We start from the raw sequence: 15,220 nt of genomic DNA on the forward strand, positions 1-15,220 counted from the left end.
ATTAGATATATCTATGCCTAAATATAACACCCAACGCTGGAAGCCAGCACCAATTTTTATCAATCAGCAGTAGTCCCATTTAAATATAAAACACCATACTAGGGGCCAGCATATAAATTAGACATAGTCATTTAAACGGCACACATCGTCGCTCGAATCTACGTGTCTTATCAACAAAAAACTGCTCGTATCTACAAGCCTTTTCATCGACAAGCACTTACGTCTACGAGTCTTCTTCGCTAATAACTCTTTGCATTCACGAATCTTGACAAGACCAACTACTTACGTCTACAATTTTCTCTCACAACTACTATACGATTGTTTCAATGGAAATTGCCACAGACAAAGCATGATATCACTTGAAGTCAGAATCTAAAAAATAACACTTCAAGGTAAGAAACTAGCCAACGATAAGTATTATATGGATAAATTATGATAAAAAAGAAAACAGCAATTCTTCTTTCTTTTGTTAGAAACATTATTCAAGGAATGTGAGAACTAAATGGCAAGTAAAAAATACATGGAAATTTACAAAGTAAATCCAAGCTCAAGTTTTTTATTCATCATACCTATAAATACCTATAAATACCTATAAATCCGTACGTTCATTCCTATAATGAAAATTATATTGAACAGTATGCACACATTTATTTTTGTAACAGTGATCCACATTTTGGAAATTATAGTTTGTGTTTCATTTCCCTGCTACCATTGTAGAAGCTTCTTCAAGCAGCAGCAAGCGAAAATGTTGTGTAAAAAATATCAATTAGTTATCAAATGACAATTTTAATATAGAAATCTTATTTTAGTCAATCAAAGGTGCAAAAATATATGCCTCTGAATATTAAAAAAGGGGTGGAGGAGACAATGGAATATTTGATGCTTAATGCTGGGAGCCGGCCGATTTCGTACTTTAGCGAAAGCCTAATCACTATTTAATATAGTCAGTCCCAAAATTATCACCACATACATATCGCCTCGCTGCTCGATTGCAATAGAATCGATCTGTCTCATTTGTCACTAATCTCACACACAAGGTTACTAACTACACACGAGTGCTAACGAACACTTTTCTTATGTTAAGCTGCTTATCTTATTTTTTTAAAAGTTCACACAACGTCCTGACTTAATGGACCTTCGCCAGTGGCTTTATATTTGCTCATTATTCTAAGGATGTTGTCTATTGTCAATAAAACTATCAGTAAAGCAACTGGCCCTGACAGTATTCTAATTATAGTGTTAAAAAAGCTTCAACCAGAACTTGCCCCCATACTAACAAAACTGTTTAAGCGTTGCCTTAAGGAAAAGTGCTTTCCAACACCCTGGAAAATCTCATAAGTATGCCCTGTATTTAAGAATTCAGGTGATAAGTCATATCCCTCTCAGTACAGACCAATAAGTCTCATGTGTGCCATGAGTAAGTTGTTGGAATCCATATTAAATAGAGAAGTAGTAAACCACATCAGCAGAAATAACCTTCTTAGTGACACGCCATATGGTTTCCGTTCTGCTATATCTACAGCAGATGTGCTGACGGTTATATATATATATATATATAGGGCAATTGATCTTGACATATCAAAGGCCTTCGATAAGGTATAGCATAAAGGCCTACTACACAAGATTTCCAGCTACGATCTAACTGGAAATGTTTTCTCAATTATTAAATCATTTCTCTTTGATAGGCTCATAAGAGTAGTGGTTGATGAGCAGAAATCAAAGGCCCGAAGTATTAATGCTGGAGTTCCTCCGGGGTCCATCATGGGCCCAACTCTCTTCCTGATCTATATCAATGATCTCCCAAAATACATACGTTGACATCTATGCTGATGGCACGATCATCTATGGCAACACATCAAAGGCCGTAAATGACAAAGTTCTCTCTGATTCTCTCTCCTCTGATCTTGAGCGCGTGGTACAGAGGGAGAAAAGTTGACTGGTTACTTTTAATGCATATAAGACCAAGCTCCTATCTTTACATCATCAACGCTCTGATCCCCATCTGGCATCAATTGAAATGGATGGCTCTCGTCTAGGGGAGGCCCCATGTTTTGATAAGCTTCTGGGCTTGGCCTTTACTCCTGATCTTAAATGGAACACGTACATCAAGTCTGTTGCCAAGGTCGCGGGTAAAATGGTAGGATCCTTCAAAAAGATATCTCACTACTGATGCAATTCTCTATCTATATAAAAGTCAAGTACGTCCAAGGATGGAATACTGCTGCCACAGCTGGGCAGGAGCTACTAAAAACCGCCTATCCTGCCTTGACAGAGTACAAAATAGACTTCGTGGCTTAGTGGGGATGTCCTTTTCTCTTCCCTGCAACCACAGAAGAGACGTTGCGAGCCTGTCTTTGTTTTATCGTTATTTCCGTGGCAAGCGCTCGTCTGAATTCCAATATTTAGTCCCCTCTCGCCAATCTTTCACGATAAACACCCGTCTAGCTGAAACCACTGTCAATGATTTTCCCCACTCTTTATCTGTGCCTAAATGAAAACGTATATTCCATGAACAAAGCTTCTTTCTTAGAAGTGCACGCCTGTGGAACTCTCAACCGCTTGCCTGTTTCCCACCTGACTACAGCTTGGATGTTTCAAGTTCAACATAAACTGATGAACCGCCCCGTTAAGTAATGACTCTTTATCAAATCTCCAATACTAACGAATACTACAACACTATCCCATTGATTACTGTACACGCAATAACCCTAATCCCCGAGTGGCTTCTGAGCCTTGATAAGTGGTGGCCTCCATGTAAAAAAAACCCCAAAAACTTAACATATTTTTGTATGGAATTACTTCGTCACGCTTCTTTTATTTTTTTATGTACATCACACGCTTGTGTTAACACTAGCAAATATTTGTGTTATTCTCCGGATAAAAGTATTAAATAGTTTCTGGTGTGTAAATAGAACAGATGTTTTACACGTTGGCACACGGTTTCTCATTAGCTCACCGAAGTTAAGTATCGTTGATCTTAGTGAGTATCAGATGGGTGATCATTTGGCAATACCATTCGCTCTATGTATGAGGACGTCAAAACGCACCTACAAGAACTACAAAACCCTAACGTCTTCATCTCTCCGCCTAGGATAAACAGGCGATCGCTTGTAAACTTGACATCCCATTGAAACTTCTTACTTCGAGGGAAGCCGGTTCAACCCACCTAGGGTAAATGTCGTATATATATATACACACACACACACACACACACATATATATATATATATATATGTGTGTGTGTGTGTGTGTGTGTGTGTGCGTGTGTGTGTGTGCGCGTGTGTGTGTGTGTGTGTGTGTAAATATGTATTTTTCAATTTTATTTCACCTTTTATTTTATACCAATCCTTAATTTATGAAGCTCAATGCAATTACAGAGCATATAATAAATGACAAAAGTCTATATTCCAAGTTTTATTATGTTGACCATCTCACAATTTATTCGTTTAAGTAAGTTGACATTCACAATTCTTGACAGCATCTGTTTCGTAGCACATTCATTTGATTATGATATCAGTCAATGAATCTATTTTGTCCTTGGCTCTTCAGAAAAAATAGAACATATCAACTCATTGATTGATATAATAATTAAATAAATGATTGTGTGCTAGGAAACTGATGCTGTCCAGAGTCGTGAGAATCAACGTACTTAAAGAAATAAATGTAAGATAGTCAACTTCATGTAACTTGGAATATAGACATAGACGTTCGTCATTTATATATATATATATATATATATATATATATATATATATATATATATATAAATATATATATATATATATATATATTTTAGTCATCGACATACAGACCTGTTTCGTTGTTTCACAACTCATCAGTGCCGCTAGACTAACACCTCTCCCAAGCCGAGGATCGAACCTAGAACCGTCGTGATGACAGTCGGCAGTCCTACCCCCAGACTACGGAATCGGTGGCCGAAATTAAACTGTCGTAATGCTTGCGTAAAAAGCTTATAGTAAACAGAAACCTTTATATATTTATGTATTCGTATATATATTTGTTTAAAAAAAGTTGCCTACCAAACGCATTGGTCAGTTTTTAGTCTACGTAGATGAAACTCATGTATAGATTGCTCGAACCCATGTTAAACTTTATATTTGAGTTTTAGCAGTGGAAAACCGGTGCAAAAGTATGAACATTAAAAAATAGAATTTGCCGGGTGAAGGTCCAACGCCGGCATTACGAATATGCATGCGTAACGTAATAGCTATTGATCATGTTTAAATTTTTAGCCTTACAGCAAACATGTCTTCATAGCTCTGGCTTTAACGTCAAAGGAAAAAGTAAATCGTAAGCTAAACAGTGTAATTTCGATTCTCGGTGGTGGCGTACAAGCCATTTTTTTTAAACTTCTTAAATCATTACTATGTATCCGAGTTAATATAATATAATATAATAATAAATACGAAATCTGCATTTATTAAAATATCATAATTAAGCGTATTTTACGACCGAGCAATGCCGAGTGGCCTGTATATATATATATATATATATATATATATATATATATATATATATATATATATATATATATATATATATATATATATAAGTAGTGATCTATAATGATAGTTAGTAACTTTATACATCTAAAACCAGAATAGGTTTAAGGCTCCTAAAATTCATAATGGAATTATCCACAAACTTAACAGATAAATTACTAGATAAATATAGTTCTTAATGACATTATGCTAAGAATACAATTGTGACTTACATAAGACTTCTACCTTATACTTGGCTGACAGAACGAGAGCATGCTACCCCCTTGGATTAAATAAAGGGTTTCGTTAGAAATTCCATCCAAATTCCCTAGTTCAACAGAAAGATTCTCGAGTTCGACAATATTCATCTCAGGAAGGTCGGCGGTTGCATTGGCCGAAATGTTGTGATAATAACACTCATGATGAGAACAGTTGTGCGAATAATCCAAATAATGCAAATCACGTCCATTTCTTTTAGTGTCATGGTTCCGTTGTCTTCGTAAGTCAATGCAAAAGAAAATTTTCAGACTCGCCCCTGTCGTAAAATTGAACCTGGACTGGGGACCGTTACTATTTGCCATAAACTGTGCCTCATAAGTAACTAAGTCATGTTCACTCATCATTTTCAATCCTCTCATAATATTCTCCACCACTTAACTGACAATATTAACCATTATCCACAACTGATTTTTGGCCTCAACAACTAGTTACTCATTAGTAAAAAAATGTACGTAGTCACAGTTAGCATATGAGAAAGAAACATTTCGAACTCATCTTTGTCTCTTTGGCTGGGAGAAAAGTGTAGTATCTGTTCTGATACTGCACTTCATTTTTTTCTGCCTTCGGTCAGTGAGACTGTGGCAATTTTTTTTCATTCATTTCAATCTACAGTACCTTTTGGGGGGGGGGCTGGATTTTCCCTACATTAAAAACTGATCTTGTATCTAACTCTGCCCTCGTGGAGGCAAGCAAAAGCAAAGAGGGGCAATTATGGATCATTGTTTTGGCGTTATACACTGTTGAAAACCCATTGTGAACGACTCATTAAACACAATTTTCTATTTTGGTAAGAAACAGTGAGTTCATACCTTTTCCTACAGTATTGGTGCGCAAATGACCACAATAGATCTGATAAGATTTTAACTCGGCATAAAAGATTCTGTAAAACATGACAGTATTTATTAAGTAATTCACGCACCACAAAACCTTGGGATTGAATAAACTAAAACAATGTCGTTGATTAATGTATTTAGTTTAAGTTTGCATATTTTATTTATTTATAGTCGAATGTGGTATGCTAGATATCTTACAGATTCCCACGTTGTTCTTATGATGTATTTTCACTCATCGAACTCCGTGGCTTTTTGTATACTCGCCGAAGTCCATTCTCAACAATCAGGTTTGCTTTGGAAGGACCATACCTGTCTTTGTTAGGATGAGGCCTGTCACATCTGAGCAGGTTCCTGTCTTGACAAAATTGATTTTGGAATCTAGTAGGTGTGATCTAGTTTTCTTCTTTTTTTTCCTTACAGCCCCCCCTCTCTCTCTCTCTCTCTCTCTCTCTCTCTATCTCTCTCTCTGCACGCACACAAACAGAAGAGGCGTTGCTAGTTTCTCACTATACCGTTATTTCCATGGAAGATACTCGAGTGAGCTCCAATCTATGATCTATCCTTGTAATGTTGGCAATAAAATCTCGCCTCTCTACCACAATGTAAAGTCACTTGCTATTTTACAAATGCCTAGCGGTAGCTACCTTCATCTTACGGTCATTGTGCCACATATTGTTTTGCTAGGAAACAAATGACTAATTACCACCGCGGAAAAGTTAAACACAAAGTCGGTTAATAGTGACCGATCCAACTGACCTCCGAAGAGAACACTGAAGGCGAGATCAGTCCCATCGCATTCCCCAATTAGGCCACCTCAAGGGATCGGTAATAAATCAATAATCTCTCATAAAAGAACAGGGATTCCAAGGAGGATGGTTTGATACTGATCAGAAGAGAGTTTCTAAGAACTTCCAATTTGTGGAACACAATAATATGGGATTGCTTCCTTGCTGATTAAAACATGGTCATCTTTAAGTCCAATGTCAACAAATACTTGTCGACCCGCCCTCTTAAGTAATCAAATTCTGTCCATTTCACACATTGTTTTCAATCATCACATAGTATTGTTCATCATCCAACTGATAATCTCATTATCTCCGAGTGATTTTTAACCTTGACAAGTGGTTATTCATTAATATATTAAAAAATAAGAGGGTGATGTCGTTTACTTAAAACAATGTGTATAATAGAGAGAGGGGTCATTAATAAAACGCTAATAACAATGCAGAAATATACGTAATATTACATATAACATAGAATACTGAAAAAAAAGGCGATTAAAAAAAAAACTTACTGTTTTCCAGTTTTCACTCCGTTCAATAAAGTCGTAAGTGTGAAGCCGAAATATCACAATATTTCGGAATATCTCCCCCTCCTCAAGTGTTTCTATTTCCTTATTATTTATCTAAAAAAGGAATGTTTAAGTGCATCTAAAATGCATCCATGTAAATAGACCCTAGGTTTACTTGTGACAGCCTAGTAATTTTCGCTTCCCTCGTTTTGTCTTTTAGTTCTTCCATTCCATGAGCGATGTTTCTGACAAAAGGGGAAGAATTGTTGTTTCTAGCTACCCAATACTTATTGTCTGTTAGATTTCGACCTTAAAATAGTGTTGTTGTTTTAGGTTCTTACATCAAATGACTTTATGCCTTGTCTGGAGCGATTTCCATAAAAAAAAAATCCGCGTACTTAGCAACAAAAATGTTTTGTACCGAAGCGTGACCGATCGACGAAATCTCTTATAATATGCAAGGATGCAACTAAAAAAAGTGGGTGTGGCGAAGAAAAGGAAAAGAGTTTACTTACCGATTTGTGGAACGTTGCACCGAAACCTTTTACACTGATTTAGAAGCACAGGATTGTTCAATACTAAAATAGAAACAATAAATTATTAATCTTTCATGTTTGTCTGCTGTCGCGGGGCACGCCTTTTTATCGTTTGTGTTTTATATTTAATCTACTTAACCAGGCGGAATGCTTCCACGACTGATCTGATAACTCTCCGGCCAAACTCCCTATCTCTCTAACTCTCAAACTCACCTAGCTACTAGCTCTGTTCTGCGAAATATATGAAAATCCTTCCTTTGTTAGTTCGACTCTCTGACGTCACATAACGAAGTCAGTCCTTATTCCAGGTCATGGTTTTCATAACTAAATTCCATTTGTTTATGTTTCTAAAATTCCCAAATGTTTTATGATATATATCTACCTATAAATATGTCACCCCATAACTCTTTTTGCTATTGAAACATTGTTATCATTATATTCCCTTTTTTATCGAAATATTTTCTAATAACTAAACATTGGCAATCGTAAACACTTTTGTTTCAGTTAGGTAATCCAGCGTTTTCCGGGATACCAATATTCGACAATAGTTTGTTTTATTTACCACCACCCAAAACAGCTCGCTGTCATTTAAATCAATAATAGAACATTGTCTTTAGAATTGTTATATATAGAGTACAGAGCAAAGACCCAAACACAATATTTGTGCAACTATTATAAAACAATTCATAATAAATTTATGTTTACTATTCATGTTTAAGGCCATATTTTCATATATCTAAATGCATAAACACGAAAGATTTTTTAGCACTCATCATAACTATATTAACAATAGAATGGGTTATGCTTATTTGATTCGATAATACAACGTAACATTTTACAATACCGTATATATAGTAATCTGAAAAATCTCAAAAACAGCTTTATGTATTTCATAATTTGAATATTCATTTTTAAACAGTTCATAATAAATGAATATTCTGTAATAAACATTTGTAATTTGCATTGTCATATTTTCTTATATTTATATACAATAGTTTCGCCAAAAGCAAAACAGATGAGAACAGATGCAGCACTTTGATATTAGCCAAAATAATGTTTTATTTTTATGAATAAGCATTTTTAAATGAATGAATGAAAAACATCTGAATTAATCTATGATTGTATCATTTTTAATGGGGGGAGGATAGTGTAGCATTGGTTCTATATAAATACTTCATTTTTAAAAGGGTGGGGGTAATTCTCCGAGGTATCTCTATTTGAAGGAGGGTAATATAGTATCTGCTCTGTTGCCAGGAAACCATCTTCCCAAGGACGACCTTCTCGTTTTTTTTTTGTTTTTTTTTTCATTTTTGGATGTGCGGTAATGTTGAATCTTCTGCTTCCATGATATCATAAGCAAATGCATTACCTTTTCCTTTTATGGGGGATTCTCCAACGTATTACCTCTATTTTGGAGTGGATATTGTAGTACCTGCTCTGTTTTCATGATACCATTCTACCAAGCACTACCTAGTCCTTTGTTGAGTATTTATGATAATACCATCTTCCCAGGCATTATCATTTTTTAGGGGAGAGGAAGAATCCGTCTAGGCTTTATTTCCTCCTTTAGGGATAGTGTAGTATATTTTTTTTTATTCCACCCATGTATTACTTCTTCTTGTGGCATCAGTATAGTATATGTTCCTTCCTCACGATGTCATCATTCCAAGATTACCTGCTCCTTTTTTTTTTTGATGGAGGAGGTTATGTACTATCTATTTTGTGGTCATTAATGACGCTAATAGCAAAAATATGTTTTACAGCAACAAAAACAAAATAGGCTCACCAGTAATGGGCAGTGTGTGTACGCGCCGATGATCTACTTTTCTGTCTAACATGCGTCGGATTAGAGTTATAGGCAAGTTAATTTTTTTTGTTGGGGGGGGGAAGTATTTTTGGGCAGGGTTCTTCTACAAAAGATCTCATTGAACAAAAATTTTTATTCAGTGAAAGGGTATTTCTTTCTGTCGCTAATCTTTACAGATGGTTTCAATCAACAATTATTGTATTTTCTTCCACCATTTTTGTTTTTCTCGATCAGACGGATTGACTTTAATCAACTATTATTTTATTTTCAATAATCAATAACGTTATTTTTCATTGGCCTGGTGCGTGTTTGTGTCAAATGTGCCTAATCCTGCCTTGTCAGTACACTAAGGCTGGATATTTAAAAGACAAAAAAAAAACAAAAAAAAAAAACGAGAGTCAGTGGTGGTAGTTTGGAACGTATATGAATTTTGTTGAATGTCTATTAACTTGTGTCATTTCTGAATACATCCATATGTTCATCGGAATTTTGTAGATAATGTTTCGAAATAATGAATTGTTTATAATTGTGACATGTTAGAAACTATAAATGGATATTTCGGTTAGTATAAAATACAATTCTAATTAAAGAAAAAGAAAAAGGATTAAGAATACATTACCATTAGGATTTGTACATTCAAGCATAATGCACATCATATTATCAACTGCCGAAACATAAGCCACCACTGTTAAAATAAAAAAAAACATAAAATCGTAAGACAAAATAATAAAAAAAACTGTGCGCCCCTATAATTACCCAACCATAAACAAAAAAAAGTAAAAAGGTCAGTATCAATGTTTTATTTATTGAACTTTCCTGACTGAAAAAAAAATGTCGTTTTTTTTTCTTTGCATTGTTTTATCTTAACGATGTAAGTCAAATTTTAACCCGGTATTAACCCAGAGCTGTTAAATCTTGTGTTCGATCAAACTTGGACAGATATAATTGCATTTCACTTTCAGCAATATATATATATATATATATATATATATATATATATATATATATATATATATATATATATATATATATATATATATATGTTAGAAGACTATCGATAAACAAGGAATGAAAAGTAGTTGGTGTAGGAAGAAAAACAAAACCAAGTGATACACATACACACACATACATACATATATATATATATATATATATATATATATATATATATATATATATATGTAATTATTTAATAATTAATTTTTTAAAGGAGGGAAAATATATCTTGTTTTTTTATTTTCGTTTCAATCATCTCCATGGAGAAAACATAAAGAGAAAGCTAGACCTAATCTGTAAATGGGGGAAATAGATAGTAGGGAGATTCGAAGAAAAGGTTTAACAACTCACACTCTATCTCCTACTTCTTAATGATTTGATAAGGTTGTGAAGTACTGCTGCACTGCTTGACCCTTTTGGTTCCAGGATGCTTACCGCCAAAAATGGACAAAGGAAAAAAAAAAGACAGAAGGAGAATACGGAAGAAGGGAAGAGAGAGGGGAAGGGAAATGGAAAAGACGTTTCCTTGAAAAAAAAAGCACTTTTAGACAAAACATTTGCAGCGTGTAGACGGGGTTTTGGGTCTCCGATCCCAACAGCAATATTAATGGAAGATCAAACTTTTATGATCATGCTGACCAAAAAGAAAAAAAACCGTGGACAGGCAAAACAACAGTTACTGCCAAAATGTCAAGAGATAACATGGTTTGCGAGGATGATATGTCAACCTCTAAGCCGATCTTAGTAGCGGACGGCTACGAATTGGAAACGGAGATGATAGCTGTATCGTATCCCAGAGTCGAGGTCGACAAAACAAAGCTAACCAATATGCTCAAAAAAAAAAAAAAAAAAAAAACAAACAAAAAAAAAAAAACGAAAAGAATATGAACTGAGAATGGATATTTGCGAATAAACCACAAACACGGCCTAAATAAAAAAAAGGCCCGAAATGAACAGAGGTATCGTGAGCGAATGCGAACAGGTAAAAATCCCACGCAACAAATTGTAAGCCTGACCCCCCCCCGCTTTTTCTCATTCTCTCCTGGTGAATTGATATATTATTTATATATATATATATATATATATATATATATATATATATATATATATATATATATATATATATGTATGTATATATATATATATATATATATATATAATATAAAGCTGAACATGTGTGTGTGTGTGTGTGTGTGTGTGTGTGTGTGTGTGTGTGTGTGTGGTCAGGAATAGGCTCCTATATGGTTGACTATTTTAAAAACTGATTACATATAATGATAGAAGATGTATCGAGGATTAGGAATGGGTATGTTTGATCTTGCAGAACGGTGGTTAATAAAAATTGTGGGGGTCTGCGTTCACGCCTGACCCTCAAAGTATGGAAATAAAAAATGAAAAAAAAAAAACGTTTACAAGGGTTTTGGGTATAGATGTACATAAAAATACTTTGATAAGTATGTTTCAACTTAAATAGGGATGGTATAATAAAATTGTGGGGTCTGCATTCGCGCCTGTACTCCATGGAAATATGGCACAAGCTTTAACAAAGACTTTTAATATCTATTTGCGTAAGTATACTTTGATAATTATGTGTCAGTTTGAAGAAATATGGTATAATAAAATTATTGGGTGTTCATTCGCGCCTGACCTCCATAGAATATAATATGTCACAAAATTTAACAAAGTTTTTTAAAAGGAGTGAGGGTCAACAATAACACCTTAACTTTAATCTTAATTCACGTTAGCTTTTATTTATTTTTTTGAGTTGGATAATATTGTGGCGAATAAATTCACCTCATAAATTCACGTTCCTATTAAAGTGAAAGCCAAAAAAAAAAAAAGTCGGAACTTTAGACAATTCTCGACACAAATTTTGCATAACTGTTTTTTTTTATTTCTCCACTTGCACGTGGCACTCTTTCGAAAATAGATAAATAGATAAATAATAGAAAATAAGAACGTTACTTGTTATCGTGTCAAAAGAAGGAAAAAATCTTGCTCACGTGATTACGTGTCTTTTTAAAAACATTTACATAACCTTTTTATTTTTATTTATATATCTGTTTAATCTTTCTTTTGTTAGTGTACTAGAAGGAATTCAGTTGATTACAACCCTTTCTGTGTGTTCTTTACATTACAATAGTACAACCCTGAATCCGACGGCGTAATACTACATCGTCCAATACTGTAAAACTGAAACGAAGCAGTTCTGCTTGAAAAGGGAGCCATTTTCTTCTTATTCATATTTATATCGGTTCTTTGCTTTAAAAACTAAAGTAATTACGTGTTTACTTTTTAATACTCCATTTTGCTGTTTTGGATTATTTTACTAAAGTAAGTAAAGCTTCATTATTTTTCAAAACTGTTTTTGTTTCTTTGTTTTTCGATATTTCGTCGATATTATTTAGTAAGAGTGTTTAGCAAAAAAGCCAACAAACGACTACCCAAACAAATAAATATACAAGAAATAAATGTTACCATAGTCAATGAAAGTTCAGTTCATGTTTTTTTTTTGTTTTGAAATAGTTTTTAATGCTCTTTACTTGAAATAATTTCAGCCAACAGAAATTAAACGAAATTTTAGGCAATTACTACTTAAATGAATTTTTATATAAACTACAGATGCCATAATCTAATATTCCTCAAGCACAAAACAACGGAAAACATTAAAATATGTTTATAAATATTCCTTACCTTGACCGAACTCTTTTAAATTGTTAACATAGAATGCTCATTCAATTCAAATTGAAAACGGGGCCCTCCATTTCAAAGTCGCTGCCATTTTGATTTTTTTTAAACCAGTTCGTGAATTAAAAATTTTTTTTTTTTTTTACAAACTATTTAAAATACAAACCAATGAATTGTTCTACCATAAAAGTAACTTTTATTGACTATGGTAACATTTATTTCTTGTATATTTATATTATTACATATATAACATTTTCTCTTTGTAAGGAAACATCATTTTGTTGGTCACTCTTGGCTACGAATGGAAACAAAGTTGATATAAAAAATATATTTTCGCGAAAATTATATTTACTTTCATCATATTTTGCTTAGGGTAAACTTTTTGAGTATCAAAACCTATCTCTTTACAACCCCCTCTTTTTCATAACCTATCACACTTTCATCAATCACAGTCCATTTTCTATAGTCTGTTTTTGAACCCAGTCAACGGCGGGTACTTCTGCTAGTATATATATATATATATATATATATATATATATATATATATATATATATATGTTGTTTTGCTTTTTTGTTTGTTGGTACGTTTTCTTCTCGGCCTTTTTAGACATTATCGTAAGATTCCTATATCCCTATGATTTATTCCTTTTTTTTTATCTGGCTTATTTTTTCTATTCCGCCTCCCCCATAGTCTATTTTTCTAATAAACGTGCTATAAACTTTAACATTCATGTTTGTGTTCCGTTTCTTTCACTGTATTGTTCATTCGTCTACTCTACATTTTGCGGACCTCGAAAGAGTCTCCCTGTTCCCTGCTCGGTGCAATATATCGAACCAAGAGGAACTTTTTGATTTTTTTTTCCTTATTTTCTTTTTATTTTGTTACGTGAGCGCTTTATGTAATCCCAACGTGGGGCGTGATTGTAACAACTTTAAAAGCCAAACTTCTATACAGTGTTTTACTGTGTGTGGCAGTATTTCATAATATATTTCGAGGAAAGTCCTGTCAAATGGCAGATGTTCAAATCTTCTGGAATCGTGGGGACCGGAAATTCTTAATAGTAGTGGGTCGCAGAGAATATTTCAGCAGTAAATAAAATAAAGTTAATATTCATTTATTCAAAGTTGACTCTGTATTTGCTAGCTGTTTTTTTTATTATTTTATTATTTTTTTTAAATATTCAATATTATCTATTTGTTTTTATTATGCTAATTAGCTAGTGTTTTATTTATTTCTGCTTACTTAATCCTTGATGGGAACACAACATTCGCAGAAAATGGGACAGATTATAAACAAAATAAGGTAAATGAAACATTATTGTTTTCCAACAAGCTTGAGAACCTGTAAAGTCTCATGTTCACACTAATAAAACAGACACAATAAACCACTTGGAAGACAATATTTAACGCGTTATTGCCTAAATACAGCCTAATTTAATGCGTACAGTTGTAAAAATTGCACATTTATATTACGTCATATATGCTCAAACTGCGGGGAAGCATATGCCCGAAATTATATTCAAATCATAAATGCCAAAAATAATCATTGTAATAAAGACATATTTGTATGATATAAGTATTTTGTTGTTGTTGTGATTTATTTAAATTTAATTTCGCTGCTTTTCGTTGACAGTTTTGACGGTGATAAAACAAAGACTATTTAACTTTCATGATTCAAACCTGATGGTCATGTCATGCATAGACGGAACTTTTATTGCACCCAATATTGTTGGATTACAGAAAGGATCGTTAATTTTAGTAACGATTGGCATTTCGAATGTTCAACCTATGCGGGTGTTCATTAATAAAAAAAAAAGCCCAAGTCAACCTGACTGACGTGTATTACGAACTGAATTACCGTAAGATACACAAAACTAAAAAATACACAAATAATTAACAACTTTGCCACTGCTAGAAAATGTCCTCTAAAAACGTAGAAAATTTTCAAAGGACACACACACACACACACACACACACACCACACCACACCACACCACACCACACCACACCACACCACACACCACACACTTCCAGAATCCTTCCCCTGAATATTATTCCTAAAAGGCCAGAAGAGAGTTATAAATTCTTACCAGTGAGAAGAAGGAACAATGATGAAGAAGCCATGGCTGCCTGGGTTTGGACACCTTCAAAGAAAATAAAAGAGAAACGTTCAGGAACAGAATATTAGAATTGTAGATAATTTATAGAAAACAATTACAATGCAAAATTTATCGGATAGAAAGGAAATTAAAAGAAAGACAAGACGAAGGCAAAAATTAAAATACTTT

At 33.7% G+C, this 15,220-nt stretch overlaps 1 protein-coding gene across 1 annotated transcript in view; it reads right to left on the reverse strand.

Moving 5' to 3' along the window:
* LOC145283552 (uncharacterized) overlaps positions 1-15,220 on the reverse strand; it is a 71,998-nt gene that overhangs the window by 45,924 nt on the left and 10,854 nt on the right. Inside the window, exons 2-4 of the mRNA XM_080132438.1 lie at positions 15,023-15,076; positions 9,868-9,933; positions 7,421-7,483 (exon numbers count right to left, since the gene is read on the reverse strand). Of these exons, the coding sequence (XP_079988564.1) occupies positions 7,421-7,483; positions 9,868-9,933; positions 15,023-15,056 (163 nt within the window). The 5' untranslated portion in view covers positions 15,057-15,076. The remainder of the gene's footprint in view (positions 1-7,420; positions 7,484-9,867; positions 9,934-15,022; positions 15,077-15,220) is intronic.

This window comes from Euprymna scolopes, chromosome 1 (assembly GCF_053919585.1).
Source record: "Euprymna scolopes isolate OS-2025 chromosome 1, ASM5391958v1, whole genome shotgun sequence".
Classification (NCBI taxonomy): Eukaryota; Metazoa; Mollusca; class Cephalopoda; order Sepiida; family Sepiolidae; genus Euprymna; species Euprymna scolopes.